At 45.8% G+C, this 23497-nt stretch overlaps 1 protein-coding gene across 2 annotated transcripts in view; it reads right to left on the reverse strand.

Moving 5' to 3' along the window:
- Positions 1-760: 760 nt before the first annotated feature.
- The window catches only part of wdr18 (WD repeat domain 18), a 48362-nt gene continuing 25625 nt past the window's right edge, over positions 761-23497 (reverse strand). For both annotated transcript variants that reach the window (XM_035416273.1, XM_035416274.1), the window contains exons 6-10: positions 20780-20844; positions 19429-19553; positions 4933-5099; positions 2764-2832; positions 761-943 (exon numbers count right to left, since the gene is read on the reverse strand). In XM_035416273.1, coding sequence (XP_035272164.1) covers positions 815-943; positions 2764-2832; positions 4933-5099; positions 19429-19553; positions 20780-20844 — 555 coding nt within the window. In that variant the 3' untranslated portion in view covers positions 761-814. The remainder of the gene's footprint in view (positions 944-2763; positions 2833-4932; positions 5100-19428; positions 19554-20779; positions 20845-23497) is intronic.

A 23497-nucleotide genomic window follows, 5' to 3' on the forward strand; every position in this document is an offset into this window, starting at 1 on the left:
CTGGAATTGCTTATGCTGGAGCAGTCACATCTGCAAGGCAGCACAGAGGAAATACTAACCACGACAGTAACAGATGCACCGTCACTTGTCGGAAATTAAAGCACAAATCATCCCTATGCAAATCACACCTGCACGCAACGTGACGGATAATCCATTCCAGTGATTGGTCGGTTCCACGCCCCGCATTGAAAGAGTGTCGTTGTCGATTGGGGGGGGTGGGGGGAACAGATGGGATGGACCATTAAAAATGAAGCCTTTAGGAGGCCGGAGGGCTTGTTGAGTTACGTAGCAGGCAGGTGTCAGACCGCGATGCTGCCTCTCTTTCCGATCGAGTTCGACGGAGAGCTGGAGCGAGCGGTGAGCTCTTGGAGCCGGGGAGGGGAGCGGAGGCGAGGGCGGGTGGGGGCGTGGGGCACTAGAGACCCGAGCGAGGGCTCCTGTTCACTCGACATGACGGTGACACCGGTTCCCCAATCGGCCCCCGTCACGCCGCGCGGCCCCCCGTAGCGCTAAAGCGAAACCTCTGCTCTCCGCTCTCTCCCATTCCCGTCTGTGTAAATATGATCTGCACGCATGAAAACCACCATCACGCCAAACGATGGCGTCGGAGCCTGTCAGGATCAGCGTGACCTCAAGCGTACCGCTTTCTCCCCCAGTACAAAACATGACGCAAATGACAAACATCTCCTTAATACTGCCACCCCCCTACCCTTCGACCACCCCCCCCCGCCCAATCCCCCCGTCCACCCGTCCACCCACCCACCCAGAGAAGCACCGCATCTCCCCTCTGCCTGCAGAAGTCACCAGGGCAGTTCTAACTAGGCTTGGTCAGGAGCTGTGTGGAGAAGTCGTACAGGTCCTTGTTGATCTTCTTCAGGGTCTTCACCTCCTCCTCCAGCTCTGACACGCGCACCTTGGTGTTCTCCCCGTCTCCGAACACGCTCTGAGAGAGAGAGGGGACAGACAGGCCGGCGGAAGTCAAACGGTTGCCGCGCAATACGCTCCGTCAGACAGGTCAAGCCACTGATAAAACCCCCGCTGCTCTCAGCTGCCTTCAGAAAAACTGAGATGATACCACATCAAATTACAGGATCTACGTCAGGACAAAAGTTTGTTCCTCCTCTATTTTTTTTACCTCCCTTCCACACATTTCCACTTATTTCAATACCAAGAATTCTAGGACATGACTGTTCTTTATTCACAGATCATTCTTCGGGCTCAGAGAAGGAACAAACGTGTCCAATCTTTATGGTAATGTGTGCAAAGGCTTGGATGTTTGGAAATGAGCTTGGGAATTAATTTCAAGCGGGTGTTCTGGAATATACTTAACTATCTCTGAACCTGCAGAATCAACTTCCTGGCCGCCTCCATGGCGAGGTCATTAAATCCCGTTCTGAACCGGCCCTAATCTTATGGAGCAAATATTGGCATTCCTATTGTGGAGAATTCAGCAGCGCAGGCAGCCAGAGGATGACAGCGGTGCACATTCCCCAGAGATTAAGAACGCAAAACTCTCCGCCTCCATTAATTTATTTATTTACTATTTATTTATTTCAAATAAACATATTGGGGCATCTGGCTCACCGACGGGAACCAGCATTCCATTCTATTTTATTTGACTGGGTGAAATTAATCCACTTAACGGCACCTCTGACTTTGGCCGTAGCTGAAGATTCTCAAGATCCCTTCGGTGACCTTGTCCTGCTATCTGGCTAATCTCTCCTGTGGACTCCAAAACACACACGCACGCACACAAACACGCGAACACACATGCGCATACATGCGCACACACACGCACAGACACGCGCGCACGCACGTGCACACACACACATGCATGCACACACGCACACTAACACACATGCGCACATGTACATATGCACATGCACACACACACACATACACACCACACATGCGCTCACACGCACATGCACACACACACACATACACACCACACATGCGCTCACACGCACATGCACACACACACCCATCCTGGAGGGGTTAAGGGAACCAAGACTTAGAGCAGGACTATTGCAAAACATTTCAATTAACAATCCTGCACTCATTTAACAACGGTTAAACAACTTGGCTTCCTTGCATTGGAAACCACAGGATTCCAAATTATATAACAGGACTGAGGGCATTTTTATTTTTACTCCATCTAAAGATCTAAAACCCATTAAGAATACAGCCCTAAAACTGAGGCAGTTTAAATGGGTGGAACACACTCCGTGAAACTAAGCTTTGATTTGGGGATACGGAGAGGAGTAATTTCCTCAGACAGGGTACTGGAATAACAAGGTTTCCCATAATAAAAACCCAACGCTGCGAGACAACAGTAGCAACAGCGCCGTCCCGCCTACGGTCACCAGGGGTCAGCAGACCGCTCGACGGGCTGCACGTGACCTGGCCTTAACCTCATAAAGGCCTTTGTGATTCCCACCGACCGCCGTCCTCCCACAGCTCCGCCCCTGCAGGGCCCAACGCCTGCCGGGATGAGAGCGCGAGCGCCTACCGCGGAAAACCCGCTAACCCCAGCGTCCTGCCGGAACAGCCAGGCGGGAGGACGGGAGGAACTCCCCTCCCGGTGGCTCAAGCCGAGAGCTTCTACAAACCTTCACCTACACACTCAGGATCAGTCATCAGCAAGCTCTTCTGTTCTTCGCCAGAGGTGCATGCGTAAACGCGCTGGGCACGCAGACTCTTGTGTGACCCGGGTCACGGTTAAGGCCTGCCCCCGGACGCTGGGTCCCGACCCTCGCTCACCTTGTCTGTGACGGCGCACATGAGGGAGTAGAGCTTCTCTGCTTTCTTGAGGTAGGCCTCCTCAGTTGCCTGAGGGGGAGAAAAGAGAAATGGATCAGTCCACCAGTTTTTACATTTGCCACTGGAGGAACCCACTGACGGGACACCCCCGTGACCAGGCACGTGATGGCGTGCTCCTCTCCAAGTTCTTCTACCCCAGGGACCTGTTGATAACACAAAGCGCTGACAGAGACTGCGGTCACTTCATGAGTCAGGACCCCTTCCCTGACCGGCGAGGGACAACTGACGGCAAAACTTTCTGGAATACCGTCAAAAAACTCGCGTAGTTACTGTACCGGTATCAACAGAACCAAGTACAGTAAAAGCCTGACAATGATGATAAGAGCAAGGTCGATCTTTTTTAATAGCCTTGTCCAATAAACGGTCTATGATCACCTTGCGCTGATTTACAGCGAGGCAGCGGAGAGCGGGGAATTTACGGCCTCGTCCACTGACACTCACACTGTGTGGGTGTTCTTGCTTATTTTACAACACGGTCAATAAAGTAAGCTGAGAAGGAAGTTCAGTCGACTGTGGCAGGAGCGCCTACATCACCATGCGTGGAGGGCGGGGGGGGCGGGAGGGGGGGACATAATTTTTAATGGGACATTACTCAAGCCTCATAAGAAGCAGCCAACGCACCGTGCATTCAACAGCAGTCATTACCGAGCTTGATGACCTGACGCAATCTTGCACTAAAATGACAGCCACGAGAACGTGGGCGATGGAAACTTTGCTAAATAACTATTTGCCTTACAGTCCGGCGCAGGAAAAGGAGGAGAAGAGACCGGCGAGGGGCGGCTTTTCCACCCCTGCACATCTCTCTCCCCGAGCGTCTGAACGCTGAGGAAGATAAGAGCCCCCTGTTGCTATGCGCCCTTATCTACCTGCTCCCATAATCTCCCCGAGCCCTGCCCCAGAGGCACTGCTCAATTAGGGAGCCGTGTGACTACACGCTGAGGGGAGCTGGGGAGACACTCCAACCCCCGCCCCCCGCCCCCCGCCCCCCTCAGACCCCAGGCTCCGGGAAGTAGGAAGCAGCGCTCTGCGATTTCTCGCATGCTTCATCCTGACCTCTCACACCACAAAGACACCGTGTGGTTAATGGCGCTTTTCGGCGCTAAGATGAGGAGAGGAGCGGGTACTTCCAGGCCAACAGAAGCCTCTTTCATTCCTGGAGAAGAACGCACCGCTAACGCTACAAGAGCTAACCTATAATGAAGAACAATGATCATGAGGTAAATTTAATTTGGCTCTCAGGGTGAGGCAATTCCTCAGCTGCACACTGTGAATGATCTGGAGGTGTATTTTACATTAGCAATGCCCTACGGCCACAGAACGTTTTTTTTTCTTCTTTTTATCAATTTTTATTAACATTAACTCATGTTTTCCTTAATAGTTTGGTTTATTTTTTCCTGACGCACAAGAGAAAAGCTAATTTTGAGACACAACAACGTATTCCTAACAGCTCACAGATTAGCCTTTATGTAAATAAGGAGGCTCTGAGGCAGATAGCGAGGGAGAGAGAGAAAAAGAGAGAGAGAGAACAAGCAAGCGATACGGAGGGAAACTGGGACGGGTAAGCTTTGCTAATATGGGGGTGTGAGCCCTGAGCAGGTGGCAGGTAATTTACAGACCTGGCATTTATTTGGAGCATCATAATTGATTCAGACAGAGAAAAAATTGGCAATAGGCTCCACACAGATGTTTCATAACATTCGCAAGCGCATACATACGTGTAAGTGTACATCAGATCCACTTCGGGATGCTGGAAATGTGCACTACTATACTGTTAAATGACCGTACAGCCAGAAAAGCAAATGTACTGCTCTGTACAGCTCCAGAAATTAAAATCAAATCATGCTCTCAGTAATTCATTTGCCAGACTGAGAAGTTGCCCTTATAAATGTTTAACTCTACCCTGTTGTTATGCATGCCGCCATTATTACTACTGGACGTCCCACGATTAATCAAGGCCTCGTTTATTTCACAAGATAGATTATTCATCATGGTATTGATCGACCGGCCTGTATGCTAAGTTTTGGTGGTGTTGTAAGTTGATTCAGTGTTTCACTTTGGATCGATGCCTTTGCTCAGGTGTTAAAGCTCCCGGTTTGGGGTATAGCGGACCTGCACGCTGGGTCCCAGGCGCAGGCACACGCCCCCCGTCTCCGGGCCCTCGCCCTGCTCGGACGGGTTGAGGTGGCGGCTGAACCGGGGCAGGGGCACCGCAGGGTGGCTGTCCGGCAGGAGCATGTTGGCCGGAGCTGGGATGATGAAGGCATTGGTCACTGGGCCTAAGAGAGAGGGAGAGAGAGAGGGAAAGAATGAGAGATGAAGGCATTGGTGATTGGGCCTAAAAGACAGGGATAGAGAGGGAGATAATGAGAGATGAAGGCGTTGGTCACTGGGCCTAAAAGACAGGGATAGAGAGGGAGATAATGAGAGATGAAGGCGTTGGTCACTGGGCCTAAAAGACAGGGATAGAGAGGGAGATAATGAGAGATGAAGGCGTTGGTCACTGGGCCTAAAAGAGAGAGAGAGGTAGAGAATAAGAGACAAAGGTGTTGGTGACTGGGCCTAAAAGAGAGAGAGAGAGAGAGAGATGGAGGTGTTGGTAATAGTTCCTAAGAGAGAGGGAAAGAAAAAAGAGGTGCGAGGGGAAGATACAGAGGGAGAAAGGTAGAGTGTGAAAAAGAGGGAAAGGAGAAAGATCGGGAGGGAGAAACAGTGCAGCAGAAAACTTTGTAGAAAAAGCAAAGGGAGAGAGGAGAGAGGGAGGAAGAATCTGAATTTGGGACAGGGGTGAGGGAAAGGACGGGGAGAGAGTGTGAGAAAGAGAGAGAGAGAGAGAGAGAGGGAGAGGGAGAGGGAGAGAGTAAGAATGAGAGAAACAGAGAGAGAGACTTATTATCGTTCATATCTAAAAATGATTCTCAGAGTGCCAGATTTCAACATTAGCATCATAATCCACATCAACAATGCAGAGGAGAATGATAACACATGCTGATAGGGGTTAGAGAAGGCATAAATCCTCCAAACCCACAGGCAAAAACAAATAAAACATTAGACGTGATTCAACACAAGAGTGCAGAAATTGCGCTGTGGTCGACAGTTCAAGATAAAAAAATTACAGGAAAAACACCTGGCGCACTTACTCGCAGAGACACTCTCGCGGGCATGATCAGCGTTTCACATAAAGCACACATTGAGAATAAATTCAAATTAGAAATCAGGGATGTCTTTGAAAACGTTTCCCCAATCTGAACACTTTAGTGCTCTTCAACTCTTAACTGAACATCCAGCTCCCCCTTTTTAATTTACCTATTATTGCCAGTTCTCTCACACATGAGCACCAAATGATCCAAACTGCCCATCTGTCTAAAAGGCTCGAAACGCCTTTCCCTGAAATTGGCTGCAGGGAAGGGTTTTCAGCGGCAGTAACACAAAGCCTTCTGCGCACCCCACGCACTGCGGTGGGAGCTTGAGAGAGATTAATGTGCGGAATCAAAATTCAATTGAGGGTTCTGACACAGGCTAATTTTCTCTGATGGCTTCAGGTGAATCAGACATCTTATATCCCAGAGGGACATAATCACAAATCATTTAGCTTCTGAGCGCTTCTGCCATCCAGTCCGTTTTTACATTTAAAAAAAGAGAAAAGTGGGGGAAGCCTGATCATATAATGCCCTCAAGGCCCAGACTGTAGAAAATGCATTTCTCTCCACTAGTCATGAGGAAAGCAAGCTGGTCAGAGGACGACTGGTAATCTTCCTTTTACAGTACCTAGTTTTAATTTAATCTGAATTGTGCTGATTCGTTTTCCTAGAGGGACGGCAAAAAAAGACAGCTCTTACATTCCGTGGTTAAGCAAGATCACTGCCATTCAACAAAGGCGATGCCTAACGTCCGATTTAAAACTATAAAGCACACCAGTTTCCTCAACTTAAATGCTTAGGTGTGCACAACAGAACAAACGTTTCCGCTTTCATAGCTGAAACATTTTTTAGCTTTTTTGTGATTACTTCCCTCAATGCTCCAAGTGCTGCGCCATCCACAAATGCAATGTGCAGCAGCCATATTCCTAAAAAATTGTCTGAGGACCCTCAGAGGTAGTATAAAACTTTCCCTAGCTTCGGGCACGGCTCTTTCAGCACGGTTTCTTGCCATTTTTCTTTTTGCTACTCTGTAAAGCGTCTTTGTGCCAGTTCCCTGTAAAAAAGCACAAATAAAACTGAATTTAACTGAACTGAATTGAGGTACTGCATGTACTCTTCCCTTATCCAATGGAAATGAGAGGGTGGATCGGCTTCCCGCAAAAGTGATATCCTTTGCGGCTCGTTCATGGAAAATGTCCACCATCATTCTTGTGCCAAAGAACACACATGCCGCTCGAGCCTTTGCACAGTGTATGGAAAGAACAGAACACCATTGAGAACGCTAGTCCGGCACTCTTACACGCAGTGTCAGTGCACCGCCTGTAGATGCCTCCGGCACCCATACCAAAATTTTATTCACATACTCCTCATCTGTCACACATGCTGATACATCTCAGATGTGAACTGCAAAATATTTTATCTTTGATTTTATGGATTAAAGAATTTCAGTCATTTAAATACAGGTATTGCCAGGGTTGTGTTTTGTCCCCTGTTCTCTCTTCAATCATTACAAATGTATCAATGTACAATGCAAATGGGTTAACTTATCAAAGCCTCAACAACATACAATATACAATATACAGCCCTTTAACTAGCATGAGTGGCACATTCATTTGGGGAAACAAGCATTCCCTAACCACGTTCATCAGTTAGGTGGATGAACTAACTGACTTCTTAACAGACAGTTTGCTGGAGCTAAATGTCTCATGTCTAAGGAGCGTGCTGTTACAGGAACCAAAAATGACCCACCCCATTCTCTGCTGAAACCACTCTGTCTAATGGTACAATAAGTGGAACAATTCCAGACATTCAAATATTTTGGCAGTGAAATAGATGGAAAAATGTAGTTCAGATCATACAGATTGAGTGCAACGAGGCCCAACAGCTACCCACTCCCTTAAGTAAAACAAAAAAGCTGTAGGAAACATATTCTAACAAGTTTACACAGCTCTGATCGACAATGTTGCTTTTTGAATCAACAGCCTATCTGTTAAAAGCAAAAAAGAATTATCCAGAACAGCGAATATGAATTAACTACCGAAGCAGTTGCCACAAACCGTTTTACAGCAACCTTTAAAACAGGCAAAATTGCAGCCTTTCACACCGTGAACCACCTCTCACATCCTGTTCATAATTCTTCCTGCAGCCGCCATCAGGTCACTGTTATAAAATTCCACTGTCTGAAAAAATGTGTTTTAATAGAATTTATCAGCCATTATCTTTTCAGCAATATCCATTAAAAAAACCCAACATTCGATTGTGTTATCCGTTGATTCTGTATTATGGCAACGATGGGATAGGGCTTAGGGCATGTATTTTCCTCTGACCTGTTATATTGCAGTCTGTGGTGTACTGTGAGGTCTTCCACAAAGCCAGTCTTCCCTGGACATTTTATGGACTGAACCCCACTCGATACACACGCATACACATGAAAGATGTGTGGACTCACTGCCAAATTTTTGACTAAATCCTTGTCAAAACGAATATTGAACACATTAAGTCTTTGCTTAATGATCAATTGTTTTCTCTTAAGTTAATTAGCCTTAACCTACAAATGTCCAATTTTCTTAAGTACATAACAGATTAAATTCCTCAATTACACCGACATCCATCGCAATGATCATACCGATATTAAGTAATTTGACAAAATACAGAAAGACGTAGGTTATGGCTAGTGTTCATGCATATTTCATTTCCAAGGCCAAGACTGTCACACTGTGCAAGTTCATGCCGAACTGTAGTTGTCTGGTAGAGTGGGACCTCACTATACATACAAGACAGTTCTTCAATATACCAGCAAGCTGCTGTGGAGAGGGTAGACATTTAAAAAAATTTTTTAAAAAAGGATGAACTGAAATACGTAAATGAGAATGGAACAGACAAGCATTACCAGGGAGGCTGTTGACCCAAAAGCAAAAAACAGTAACCATCCTCACATCCAGTCAGGCCTTCTGAAGTGCTTTTGGAGATGCCTTTTTATTCAGCCAAGTGCTATCACAGAAACTGTACCGTTTTCTCCCGCATGGAAAACGAAGTTTGACGTCCCATTAATTACGAATCCTCCTTTCTTCATTAAGGTACTTAAACAACGCCAGAGCTGCAGTCTCGCTTGAACGCAAGTTGGGGCTGTTCACGCACTTTTTAAACACGCAGGCTACTTTTCACTCTGCAGTGAGCCAGCTGAGCTGGGCAGTTACTGCACCGGGACTGGTGAAGCTGGCACATTCAGACCGCAGGCATCCAGTCGACTGGGAGCAGATACAGAGTAATGAGGTACAGAGTAACAATGCTGATTGGAACCATGCCTCCCTACCAGGCAATTCAATGGCCAATTATACATGGCCCCACGGGACTCCCAGCCATAGGCAGCCCTGGCACACACGAGTCAGGATTTGATCTACACCACAAGATGACTATGAGGCAGATGATGGTGCCATTTAAAAACATTTCAGGGAAGAAATGCATCATGAATATAGCTTCACTGTTTACCCCTCTGCAGCAAGGACGCAAGACTTCAAAGTGCATTTGCCAGCGGCGTGAAACTCTGCAAAGCTCTATCATAAAGCATTGTCACACTGTCATAAACCTGCCGTCTTCTGAAAGAGGCTGTGATGTATTTTGATGTACAGCTAATTTAGAATTTACAAGTTTTTGATGCTGGATTAGAGAAATAGATCATTTTAAAACTATGGATAACCAGAAAACCCACACCCAATTTACAAGGCCACAGATCACCCAGAAAGCCCCCAAACATCCCCTAGGGGGCAGTACCAGCCCCCACTGCAAAACGCATGGGAAGGCCTCTGCCCCTATGTCACCAACAGGAATTAATTCACAGACATTTTCTAATTAAGGAATTACTCAGAACCAAACTCAAAATAAGCACCACTAAGAATGTTATTCACGAGCCAAATATAGATATCGTACTTACAGCGCCTGCTAAAGGACTGCAATGTTTACTCTTTTATCCCAAGGAACAGACAATTTTAAGCGGTTTTTTTTTTAGTTATGTTATGTTAAGTCCTTGTCAGAACAAAATACAGCATTTATCAGCAAACCTGACTGTTTTCCCAGGTAGAATTAGAGCACAATCAACACAGATGGAAAAAAAATGGAAAGTTTAACAACAACAAAAAACCCTCCTCAGACTGTTCAATATGAACAGCTGGGGTCTGTGAGGCAGTATGACAGAAGGGTACATGGTGAGGAAATGGGGAGGGTTAATATTCTGCGCAGATGATGAATGTCCAGAGGTGGGAGTTACAGAAATCCAGCAGAAGTAGCAGTGTATGGGGTATAGCCAGCGCTTAAAGTGTGCTGGAACAGAACCGTAAGGGTAGAACAGAGTTTCCACATTTTGCTCATGTAAGTACCGGCACCTTTTCTAGCTTTGCGCTACTTCTCATAAGCTCTACGAACACAGTGTTTTGCGCCCGTGAGATTCTCTTTCTTATATTCCAACAACAGCCATTGTATTGTAGTCCATAACGATTTATTCAAGTGAGCCCACCCATTGACATGTCATACAAACGGACTTGATTACCCAGACTGCACCTTGTTACCGCATGTAGTCTTGTCTTGTATGGAGTCTTGTGCACTGCCACCCTACCGTTTCTCTCTTTCCTGCTCCAGTGTTACTGCTTTCTTGCCCCAGCAGTATTTCTGTAAATGGTGGCAGCAGCAAAGTAACCTGTCTTTTCAACATGCTAGCACGGCTAAAAAATGGGAGGCCCTGGAATGGACCAGTACACTGGGACTTCTACATTGTGCTCATATATAACGGCACTTATTCTTTCCCACTTTAAGCACTGGGTACAGCTGAGTACAGTTTCTGTCAAATCAAGACAGAAAGCAGAGCTATGGAGCCAGCACTGGCCGTGGGCCTCAGTGTTTCAGGGTCATTCTGTCTACTCCAGCGCTGCGGTTCTGAAGTGGATTTAAATTTCGGGGGATCGATTGGGATTGTTCTTCGCCTCCGCTCGCATTTATATCCTTATGCATTTTCTCTCCCTATCTCTCTTCTCCTGCTGGCTTTCACCCTTACACCTGAACGCAACGTACACACAGACCGATCTGCAGCAGGACAGCAGGGAAATAAAGTGATTCTCACTTGACCAAAGGCAAAAAAAGAAAAAGAAAAACAGGAGAGACACAAGAGTGCGGCAGATAAGGAACGGCTTGAAGAATCATGACACGACAGGGAACACACCAAATCTCTCTGCCCCGGGGGGGTTTTCATAAGGTGGGCGTACGCGTTGCCGCAGCCTCCACCGGGGCGGCATTTCAAACGCGCGCGCCCGCGTCTCCACAGCTCTCCGTCAGAGTCGGAGGGTGGCGTACCACGCTCCCCTCCGGGCTTCACAGCTGAGGTATGAAATGAAGGCTGAGGTAGACAAAGGCTCAGGAATGAAGGCTGAGGTAGACAAAGCGCCTGTCCACTGCAAGCCCACATCCCAGCACACAGGTTTCAATGATGCATGTTTTTGCGCCCACAGTCTAGTGAGCAACTCAAGCAACTAATCCTAAACGAGGGAAGCCCTATTAATGCATGCTGACCAGTCCAGCTCTCTGGAGCAGTTCAGTAAAGATACTTTACCCCCATGGTAACCAACCCAGTTCCTGGATGGAGATCTACCATCCCGTAGGTTTTCATTTCGACCCTAATTTGCCTGATTCAACCAATTAGCAGCTCGACAAGCTCTCTGGCGGCTGAGAGAGGTGAGCTTTGTCAGGGCCGAAGTGAAAGCCTGCAGAGCGTCAGATGTCCAGAAGCAGGGCTGGTTACCGCTGCTGTGCCCGGCGGCGGCAGCTTGGCGTCATGCGGAGATAAGCGAGCCTTCAGAGGAGAGTCAGATGTCCGAGCCTCAAAGCGGGCGCCTCGCTCGGGCTGACGGGGCCGTCTTCCTTTGCTGATTAACGTGCTTTTGCACAGGAAGGGCTCCTGGGAAGATTGATTCCTCCCGAAGCTTTCTGATGATGCGGATTGATTTATTAATGCTCCCCCCCCCGCCACCCCACCAACTCTACCCACAAAGCATATGAAATATCTGTAGTGTGGCAGCCCCCGGTGCCAAATATGCAGTTCAGGGGGTTGGCCCACCCACTCACCAGCCAAAAAAAAAGAAAAACACAGAATGAAATTATATTGTAGAAAGGGTTGGCAAAGACAGAGGATGATCACAGGAATGCCAGGAAGGGAGGGAAATGGAAGAAGAGACAGAAAGGGGGTGGGAGAAGATTTAAGAGCTTGTGATTTAGGGTATTTAAATCAATGGTGTTCTACAGACATGGGCTTGTAGGACACAATGTAGGTTGCAAGGCGGCACTCCCCTTTACCTTCATCTACAATATTGAAAATACATTTCAGGAAATCCCCATGCGAATACTGAGTGGGGCAGTAAATCCTGTTTGTTCGCTACCTTCAGACTGCCTGCGATTGCCACGCTGAACATTCACACCCACGGAGTCCGAGAAAGCATAGCACCTTTCCCTGTGGATAACAGCAGAATCATTCACTTACTCACCTGCGCTTCAATGCTAAATGACCTTATGCATATCCTTGTGGAATCATCTGTTACTTTGGCATTAGAGAATACACAGAGGAATATGTTGATCACATCATCACAGCAGAGACCCTAAATCTTAATAACTGTAGGTGAATTGACAAGGGTGAGGGAAGGGTGGAGAGCCATAATTTCTCATTTATTTGCTGAGCCCCATGCCAGAACCATTTCACGCCAAAGGAGGTTAAAATTAAAAGAATGCGTGGGTTCTGATTTATCTGTCCCCACTGGGCGTAAACGCAAATCCAAAGGCTTTGGTAACCTTTCTTCCACATCGCTTGGCATGCATTTTGAGGCAGGTTTGTTTAGGAAGTGTACATTGTGCATCCTGCTGAGGTTTTATTACTTTAAAACACGAAACTGAAACAAATTTACCCTCTTTGGTATTGGAATGCTGATTTGTTTTTTATCTCTATAGGGATAAAAATAAGTAGTATCAGTCATTCTCATTTTGTGAGATCCAGTCAAAGGCTAATTTAACAAGAAGCACAACCAATCCCTTTCAACGAGTAGTAATGTGCCACGGAAATAACCACTTAATTAATTTACTGAAATGTAACGTCGAGCCTAATGGCGCAACCACAGTACCGCAGTTCAACACCGCATGCTCAAATTCCTCAGATCCATGACCAAGTGTAAATAAAAGAGGAGGAACTCATGTACCCCAATAGAGACGGTGCCGGACTTCTACTGGAATGTGCTAAGGACAGGACAAAGAAGGTTAGCTTGGTGAACTGTAAACCGATTAGACTATTGCCAATAGCAGCACTATTTCATTAGGAAAAATACCTATTTAAATCAGCTTTCAAGTTCCTGCTAGTTCCTTCAAATCTCTTTGAATTAGCTCAAGTGCTTAAATTATGCTACTAATCAACACTGAAAATTCAATTCAAAATATTCCCAGGACACCAACTGAGGGCAGTAAATGTTTATAAAGAGCGAATTATCTCCGTTTAACTTTCTCCCCCGAGAAAATATTTCGCAGCGGTGTGCACTCTGCAAATCAGCATCAGCAATGCAAAATTCTACTGCATTATTACTGCCGTGTCATAATACTCAGCAGAAAATCTACATTTCTGGACATATTTCTCCGATTCCACTGCAGGAGGCAGGGAACCAGGGAACCCGGGGAAAGATATAGGACAGCGCACAGCCCCAGACCACAACGCATTAGCCTTAGAGCTGCGAGCTGTACAGTTAATGGCAACAAAGACTGAGTAGGAAAGCCAGCATCAGACCATGGCAATTTCTTTAAACTACAATAAAATTTACATATTTCAAGATTCCCAGCATGATGTCCCAATTTTTTTTTGCATATCTGGGCAAGCCAACAAAGCAATTGAATTATGCATCGGCATCATGGGACGTATCTTAAATAAAGCAGCTGACTAGTTCAGAAAGAGTGAGAGGGAACTAAAACACCCATATATTAAAATTGGACAATGGAGGCAATGGAGCAAACAGGTAGCAATTCATTCATCCACACATAAATACAATATCTAAAGTCAAACAAAATAAAGGACCACTCCATAAATAATGCAGGACAACAGCAGAAGAGAATGATGAGGGCTGTTATTCCCAATAAGGAAGGCTGTGGGCCTCACTCTAATCCCACAACGAGTAAATATTGTACGAGAGGCATTAGGTGTTCCCCCATTAGGCCTATCCATCCTAATTAGGGGAAACATCTCTATAATGCTGGCTTCCTCAAAACTGCACCTTCGTCATAACCACAGAACATCATTTAAATTAAAATGTGCTGATTTTCAATTCAGTATAAGCAGGCCTCGTGGATTCCTTCCATGCGCACCATCACTAAGCCGAAGAGGGATTTAATAAAACCCAAACAGAAAAACCGAGCGAGAGATAGAGACAGAGAGACAGAGAGAGAGAGAGAGAGAGAGAGAGAGAGAGAGAGAGAGAGAGAGAGAGAGAGAGAGAGAGAGAAAGACACAGACAGATGCCTTTATCTGAACACAAAAAACCCAAACCAAACCAGAATTTAAAATGCAGAGACCTAAATGTTTGTGCAGAGACCTAACCGGGGGAGTATATTCCTTTCCTTGTTGTGGGTAATCGGGGCTGGCTAATTTTCTCCCACTCAATTACAGATATCGATCCCCCGGAGCTGGCTCCCAGTACAGGAATTACACTAATGGTCCGGGCCCCTCCGCCACAAGCTCGTAAATTTAGTGCGCTGCCAACTCGGGTCGGGAGGGGCGGGGCGCAGAGACACGGGGGAGGGGCGGGGCGCAGAGACACGGGGGAGGGGCAGGGCGCAGAGACACGGGGGAGGGGCGGGGCGCAGAGACACGGGGGAGGGGCGGGGCTCAGAGACACGGGGGAGGGGGAAAGCGAGGCACAGACTCTGCCCACGCACTGCAGACGCAGCCTCAGCCAGGTGGACGAGGGAGAAACACGAGAGACAGAGCAGGAAAAGGTTGTGAACCTTTTTAACCAAGGGTATTTTTTTTTGGGGTGGGTTTTGCAGTTTTCAAGATCCATGTTTTTTCCAACGATCTTCCTGTTGTAAGAACAGTCGTGGGAGTTCTGAACAAACACAGGTTTTGCTGCGCAGGTTTTGTTCACAATATCATGAGCAATTAGGATTGCAAAGGGCCCGAAAATTTCCGGTTATCCGAGAGTTCAGTAGAAATGCAGCCCTCTGCATACACAGTGCATTCTCCCATCAGAGGGAATATATTATTCAAGACTCCCATGCTGATCATCTCAAAACTAAATAGTCGAATTTCGATTTCTATAAGTAGGTTTTGCAATTATGTCTGCTTATAGTAAGGTGAAAAACTTTATGTTTCAATACGCATATGACAAGATAAATGCAGCCTTTGCAAATAACCCCCATAATTTTCCTTTTACTCCCCTTAATTTCCATATATTCCTATTAATTCCCATGGGAGGTTTACACTGCTGAATATTCCCCAAAGTTTTGCATCCCTATGTGCAAAAATAGAATTTGCTGCTCTTGTGCTTGGGATTACAGTTTTCTATGCTGGCACTGTCCAAATGCAGCAAACCCTAACTGAGGAAAGGCCATGAACAAGGCAGTGCCGTTTTCTCTGTCTAATAGGACGTTTCCTCCAGTTTACACCGAGCTGCCACATTCGATCACTTTGAATGGCTTTTCAACATGTCAGACACCTCTGCTGCTGTCACTCTGAGGTCTTCCCTGGAGTTTTGACAGAACAGAGGTCTGTCTCCCTCTCCCCCTCTCTATCTCTCTCCCTCCCTCCCTCCCTCCCTCCCTCGCAGGTAGTCGCAGCTCTCAAGCCTCCTAGACCAAGCAGGCAGCAAGACCGAGGACAGAGCTCCTTATCACACCATTTAATCACTCCGGTATTTAACACTTGAGGTTAATGCACTCCCGCTTTCAGCAGTGTGGCGTCACTGCACCTCCCTACGAAAAATACCGATGCGTCCCAGCCCTGGCCCGGCCACCGAGTCCAGCGGGAATCAATCTGCCACCTTTTCAGCCGCACTTCATTTTATCTTGGAACAGGAGTCCTCTCCGCGTCTGAAACCAGGCTGGACAGAGAGAGTCCCCCAAATGAATGAGATCCCTCCTTACTTTTACCATAAACAAGGGGCAAGAACAACAGCCAGGGATCCAAATAATGAAGTCAACTGTCACATCTCCATGTCCATCAAAACAAATAGGAGAAAAGGCTCTGTTTACTGAGTGGCAGTCTTCTCACGGCGTTAGTTTCACTGTTAGCTGCCAAAATACCTGCTGGAAGCTGCTTAAATATAGGATCGAAAGTTACCGTCCCACAACTGATAACATTCCTCCCACAGCCCTTCAAGAAAAAAAAGTTGGCACATTCCCAAATGCAGGGATAAAGTGGGGGGTTTCCAGTACTAATCTAAATAATTATGACTCGCAAATCTTTGAAACCAGGGGATTTTAGTGGAAAGGAGATCAGAACTTCACCCTGGACCTTCCATTCCCACCCACCTCTTCTGTGCGATCACAGTACATTGGTCATTAAGACAGCAGCAGCAATTGTTTTAATGCTTAGAGCACCAACAATATGGGAAGACGGTACTTAATTTTCCCAGTAGTGCAAACGGGTAGTGAGAGAGATCTGAAGTATAACCACTGCCAGTGTTGGAAGGTCACTGCGGACTTGCACTGCGGACCACCTGAATTTTGTTGATTACTCTGAAGAGGCTTTTCTCTCAGCTGTGGGACAGTTTTCCGCTCTCTGCTACCTTGATGAGTGACAAAATTTGCAGTGCGTATGTGTGTGTGTGTGTGTGTGCGTGTGTGTGTAAGTGCGTGTGTGTGTGTGTACGTGTATGTGTTTGTGTGTGTGTGTGCATGTGTTCAAAAAGCAGTACAATATAGAATAATTTGTTTTGCATGGCATGACACAATCAGAAAGCTAATCATCTGTATCAGAGGCACAGGATAATTTCTCCATGGAAAGACTTTCACCCTCACAGTGACATAGTGACAGCATTTTTATGGGCTGGGGGCGAGTACAATAAAGTAGGTAATTATCACAGGGTAATAGATCAAACACTTTCTCCTTTCCTATCTTTCTTTAGTTTATCCATGTCGGCCTGTAGCCACTGCCACAAGCTGACAGTGTGCAGGATGGGCTCATTCCTATCTGACCTTTGACCTTTCCCAGCATTCTCTAAATGTAAAAGCAGCAGGTCCAGTTACTGTATTTAATTCTAAAGCTCTAAGCTAGTCAAGCCGGATCGAAAAGCTGAAAGTGCTGTTCTCACTGTTCAGCTCTTGTTCTCTGTGTTTACACAATTACACAAATTCAGAGGACTATCAATATCTCCAAGATCCCATCTATTCAAAATTGCAATCTCATCCACAGAAGAAAAATAAGAAGCACTTACTCAGCACACATGCTTTCTCAGTGACACCCACAGGAATTGTAGAGACGTTCACTCTGTGGGAAGCTGGATTAATTGCCTATTCATTTTCTTTTATTCTGTGCAGGGCTTTCAAAACGGTCATGTTTTATTTGTCTGTAACAAATGTAAACTTTGTGGTAACTGGCAATTAACAGTCACAAGCTGGTTAATGTGCTGTGTGTTCTCCTTACAGACTGGCAGCCTACATATAAGTGGTTTAATTTTAACGCTAGATTAAGAGTCAAGTGGCATTAGTGAACCATAACCCCACATCCACATTGTCAACCTCAAGTAACACTGTAAAGCCCTAATACGGTAGCAAGCACACAAGTGAAATGCCTCCTCATTTCTGGAGGCTGAAATCTCCAGAATATATTGGGGGAGGACAGAAACACTGGCACATCTTTTGTTGCTAGCAACCGAAACTAACTTGACAACTGCAACTAAAAAGTTTCGACGAGGATCAACTAAAGGGATGACGAATGCGCAGGATGTGAGATCAAGAAACCAAAGAAAATTTTTATTTATTTTTTAATATATTAATCCAAGGAGCGGCCCAGTTAATGGCAAAAAAAAAAAAAACACTTTCAAACTTCCGGTCGCCTGGGAGCAGCTTTCTGATTTTCCACAAGCCGGCTGCGATTAGCTCAGGGGCTCGGCAGTTTAATGAAGACGAAGAGGAGAAAGAGAGCGGTGGCCATGCGCGAAGGGGCCCGTGAAACGGATTTTAATTGCCTCTGTAACCGAGCATCCGGGAGACGCCGTCTTGTTTCGTGGTTAAGAGAAACTTCCTCGGCCGTGTCATAGCTAACTCATCTCAGAGACTGAGAAAAGAGGAAGCCCAAGGAGGCTTCAGGGAATTCCGCGGTAAAAACAAGCCTTCAAAAAAAAAAAAAAAAAAAAAAAAACTGCTACAAGATCATAACCTGGATTAATGCCCTTTAAAGCTGGGTGGCCGTGCCATACGTTTATTTGGTCTTTGTTTAAGGGCAAGCGCACGGGAGCCTGCGGAAGATAAATGATGGGGCAGAGGTGGGCTGTCTGACCTGTGTCTCTGTGAATGTTTGCTTGTTATAGCTCATTGATCGTAGGAAGCAAACCCATTTGTCTTAAAGGCTGCCGATTTCCCTTCCTCAGCTTCCTGCAGTTAGTTAGACACTCCTACAACACAGTGAGGAGCTCTGGGCAGTTAGACACTCCTACAATACAGTGAGGAGCTCTGGGTAGTTAGACACTCCTACAACACAGTGAGGAACTCTTTTGCTGCTTCTGGTCTCTGATCTTAAGCACACGTATGGCTGGGAATGTGGCACAGTCATTCAGGTGAGATCTCTTCTTTCCGCTTTGAGAAGCAGGCCAAGCCCAAAAAGCCCATGGAATATTGTTAACATGAAGCGCACTGTCATAGTGATGGGACCTGTGCAGTGCCAGGGCACCATGGCAACAATGGAAGGATAAAAAGCAATTCATTAGCTTCACTTCCACATCCTCATGCTGGCCTGCTCCTTATTCATTTTACAAATTGTTTAAGTGATTTTTTATGATACATTGTTACAGAAAAACGATTTATTACCTGTTATTGGCCAAGGGTGTTATTTGACAGTTGTGAGATCTTGAAGGCTAATGAGGGACCCGTTCAAACCAGCTTTAATGAAGTGGCAAGGGTAGGATCTGGGAATTTGTACGTGCTTGCATGTGTATGCACATCAACCAGAAACACACTTCTTAAACACATCACGTCTCCTCCTTCAACTTTCACACGTAAACCGCTTTTAAAACCTACCACTGAAAACCAAAAAGACAAATCGCATAAAGGAATTTGATGATTTGAATATAAAAATATGCTGAGAGCTCGCCACGGTAAACAAGCCGTCTGCATCACACTTTCAAAACCAAAGCTTGTCCAGAGAGGCGGCCATCCATAAACAAAACACAAGCCAGCTCTCGGGCCCCGAGCAGGGAGGACAGGAGGCGGGGGTAGAGGGGATACAGGGCCCCGTTTCGCTCACCTTTGTGATTGATGCTCCTGATGCTCTGCCTGCTCTGGATGTCCCACAGCCGGACGGTCTCATCGTGGGACCCAGACAGCAGGAGCGTACCGTCCATAGACACGGACAGGCAGGTCACCATAGTTCTGTGGAGGCCAGACACAGAGAGCCAGACGCAGCCATTAGTGACCTCCGACCGTTTTGTTTAGTCTGCGAGAGATTCGTTAAAAAAAACACAGAGAACGTGGATCTTTCCCTTCGTTGAATTTGAGGGGATTAGATATGTCGCTTTTTCACTTTACTGTGTTTTTCCCCTTTTTTCCTCAGAGCTGCAGATTAAACACAATGAGACAGCAGAGAGAATCCAACTCGAGAACTTAAACCACACATGGGGTAATTACTGCAATGTTACAGGAGTAGCTGGACAATTGTTCAATAGTTTTTGTCACTCAAGTGAGTCTACAGTACAGAACATTACAGAAGCAAACACACGGCACATCTTAATTAATAGAGAAACAACAATTCCTGAACAGGCTGGCTCCAAATTTGCATGCATTTGCATGAGGTTTCCCCAGATTACAGACCTGGGAGACGACACATTTCTAAAGTAAAAAATAATAATGAAATAGAAATAAGCCAATAAAAAAATAATAAAAAAATAGAATAATCATTTATTTATTTGGAGCGATTGGCTGGGTACATAAAGGCTGCATGCACATTTGTACATCCCAGCCCAAATGAATCACTATGCTCCCCTTCAGGGCACTCAAAATAGAAGCTAAAGTTGGACATCTCTCCCATTAATAGTACTCAATTCTCAAGTCACGGCTAGGCATACTGCCAAAACACTAAGAAAAATTACAATGCTTCAGCTCCCACTGTATTTCATTTATTTATTTAACTTTTTACCCAGCATCAACATCGTTATCTCGCTTGTTTCCATTCACACGTTACAAGCAGTCAAATTACCTTTTGTTTACCTTCGAGGTAGGGTAATGGAAGAAAAAAAATAACACATACAATTTCAGCTCCAAACACTTCAAGCAGGCAAGATCTATTTGCAAAACCGCCAACGGCCCCTTTCCATCCCGCCGCAGAGCCCCGCTGAGGGTAAAGCCACCGGGGGCCCCCGAGCCGGGCGCTGTACCCCAGCCACGTGCCGTCCTCCTGAAGGCCGGGTCCAGAGCGACCCTGAGCAGCGACCGGGGAGAGAGACTACAGCACCGCAGCTCTCAGCCTATCAGGACGGAGCTGCACGCAAACAGGTTCTGCACAGATGCCGAAAGGCGGCCCGCTTCGCGCACTGCAGCCTGAACCTTTTACCGAACCCGTCACGGAGGCGGAGGGGAGATCTCGGGGGAAGGCCGGCTACCTGTGTCCTTTGAAAACCTGATTCCCCTCGCTGTCCGACTGGAACGTCTTATCCCGGCTCACATTCTGCAGGTCAGACAAAACAGAAAAAAAAACTTTAGAAACAAGACATTTCCAAACAAAACATCCCCCCCCCCAAAAAACTACCATTCTCCAAATTAGCTAGTACAGTATTTTTGGTACATGCACTTGCGTGATACTTCCACTCAAATGCAGGGTTTTTGGCCAAGCTTTGCTCCTAAGTGGTATGATCGATTGTCTCACTGCATTAATTGAGGATGTGGCAGAATGAAGAACATACTGTGGGCATTCTGGATCTCGGGCAGAACAGCTGGGCATCGCTGGGCATCGTTTGTTTATGACTTTTCCTTTAGGCCGCTCAATTAAACACGACAGCCGAACTTCAGAAGAACAGAGGAAACAAACCTCTCGTGGAAGGGAGCCAAGCTTACACATCAAACCGAAAATAAATTTCTCTGACTTCCATCAGGAGATTTTTAAAGCCTACGCTGGACACTCAACTGCTGAGGAGGGCAGACTGACTTTCCGTATAAATCATCGCCCGAAAGAGGGGGAGAGAGGAAGAACAGCCAGCCCAATTTCAAATGATGGGATGCATGCGGTGGAAATGAGCTGAAGAAAAAGAGCAATTAATCCGACACTGAAGAAAAAAAGGGACGTTTTTAAAAATCAGCACGTTAAACAGCTAAAATCCAAGTAGGGCTACTTAAACACTTGAAAGCTGTCCAGAACCATTTAAGGGGAAATTAGATGTCTTTTTGGAAGTGGAGACAGGATTAAATTTCAAAACGTAAGCACTGAGGAGAGAGAGAAAAAGCAGAACGCTACTGTTGGTATCCAGCAGAGAGAAGTTTTCAGCTATATATCCGTCCTTCTGTCTTTTTATTCCCTTTGACAGTCCCATGACAATTCCATGCCAACTCATCTGCCACCCCCGAAAACAAATAAACAGTGGGAACAACCGGCAACCAAACACCCCACCGGCACCGCACTGTTTGAAATGCAGCCCTCGTCGTGTGCTGCTGGAATTAATGCCCACGGTGCATTGAAGCACCCGTCACACTGGAACGTGTGCCCAGCTGGAGTATGAAATCCTTTTTATTAGACAATGATCCACAGGCACATTCAGAACTAAGCTGTCTAGGAAATGAAAAACAGACTCAGCCCTGTAAACAGGACAATTAAGGAGGCAGGAGAAGCACTGCTGGTTAGAGTCTTAATATCCCCCTTTTGAAAAAGCAGCTACATTAAGATAGCGGGTGAATTATAAGGAAATGGAGAGCACAGAGACAGAAACAAACATTAGCTGGATGTGAGGGAGGTGAATTTATGCAGTGGTTGTGACTAAGAAAATGGATGAGCTGGAAGACCTAAATACATGTTAGGTAAAGACATTGTTTAGAGGATAATACCCACATTCCTGTTAGCGCCAGTCAAACAGTTAATAACACAAGAGCTGCCAACATGCAGCGACCCCCAGGATAATTGCACAATGATGGTAGCAATTTGTCCCCAACGCCCAACCGGTTTCCTACTTCCCACAGCACAATCGAGAAAGGCAGACATTTTTTTGCCACCAAAGGGAGTCCTGAAGTGTCTTTATCAAAAACTGAAAAGCTTAAAGGATTAAAATGAGAAAAAAATGAAAGTAAACGGAGAAACCTTTCTCTTAATAATGAAAATCTGCTGAAATGAAAACAAAAGTACTCCATCATGACCGAGGCAGAACAGGCAGACAGATTATCCACAATCCCTTTCAGAAAGACAATACAGGAAAAAGCTGAATAATGATATTTCATAATATTGTGATAGCAGTTTCCTGTTAAAGAGGGGGAGGGGGGTGTTTTGGTGCACTGGAATGACGAGGCGTTTTCAAAAGTGTCTCACCATCTTCAGCAAGCTCTGCTGTGTATTACAACAGTACTACAAAATCTATTATTCTTTATAATGCAAGACAAACTGAATCAAATACCTATGTTAACTGCAAATGACTGGTCCTTTTCTTTAAAACACAAACAAAACAACTGTATATTTGTTTTGTTTTTTTAACTGAATTGCTAGCCTTGCTCCAATTACCTTAATTATCAAAACGATCGTTAAGGTGGATTACCCAAATAATTAAGTGTCTAAACACTGGCACTGGAGTCAAAGTCGTGCATCAGAGTCGATAGGGGAGTACCTTGGAAAATATTGAAAGCAGAGATTTGGAGATATGGAAATTAAATAAATGAATCAAGCGCATTCATAACCCTGGCAATGGTTCCGGAAACAGCAGCGAAATTGGGAAGTGTGTAATAACAAGCAGCCGCAAAAACCTTTATGCACTCAGCTAATATAAAAGATCTGCCGTGGCGAAGGCTTTTCCATCATGATAAATGCATCTTGCCAGGAATCTGTGAAACACAGATCACATAAACTTCATTGAAAACCCCCCAGAAGCCTGTGAACACTTAACTGAAGGCAGATTTACCACTATCTGTTTAAAAAAAAGCAGCCAGTCCCTATTTTCAGCCACGCTTCCCGGAGATAAATAATTCCAAAGAAAAGAAGTCCATAAAAGTTACGACTTAATTCAATATCGGGGAAAACGGTCACAAAAAAGCTAAAGAGATTATCAGACATGCACAGAACCATTACAACTCCACCCCAAACTGCAGGGGTCAAACAGGGAAGGTTTGAATTAGAGCTCCCCAGCTGA

The sequence above is a fragment of the Anguilla anguilla genome, chromosome 4 (genome assembly GCF_013347855.1).
Source record: "Anguilla anguilla isolate fAngAng1 chromosome 4, fAngAng1.pri, whole genome shotgun sequence".
Taxonomy (NCBI): domain Eukaryota; kingdom Metazoa; phylum Chordata; class Actinopteri; order Anguilliformes; family Anguillidae; genus Anguilla; species Anguilla anguilla.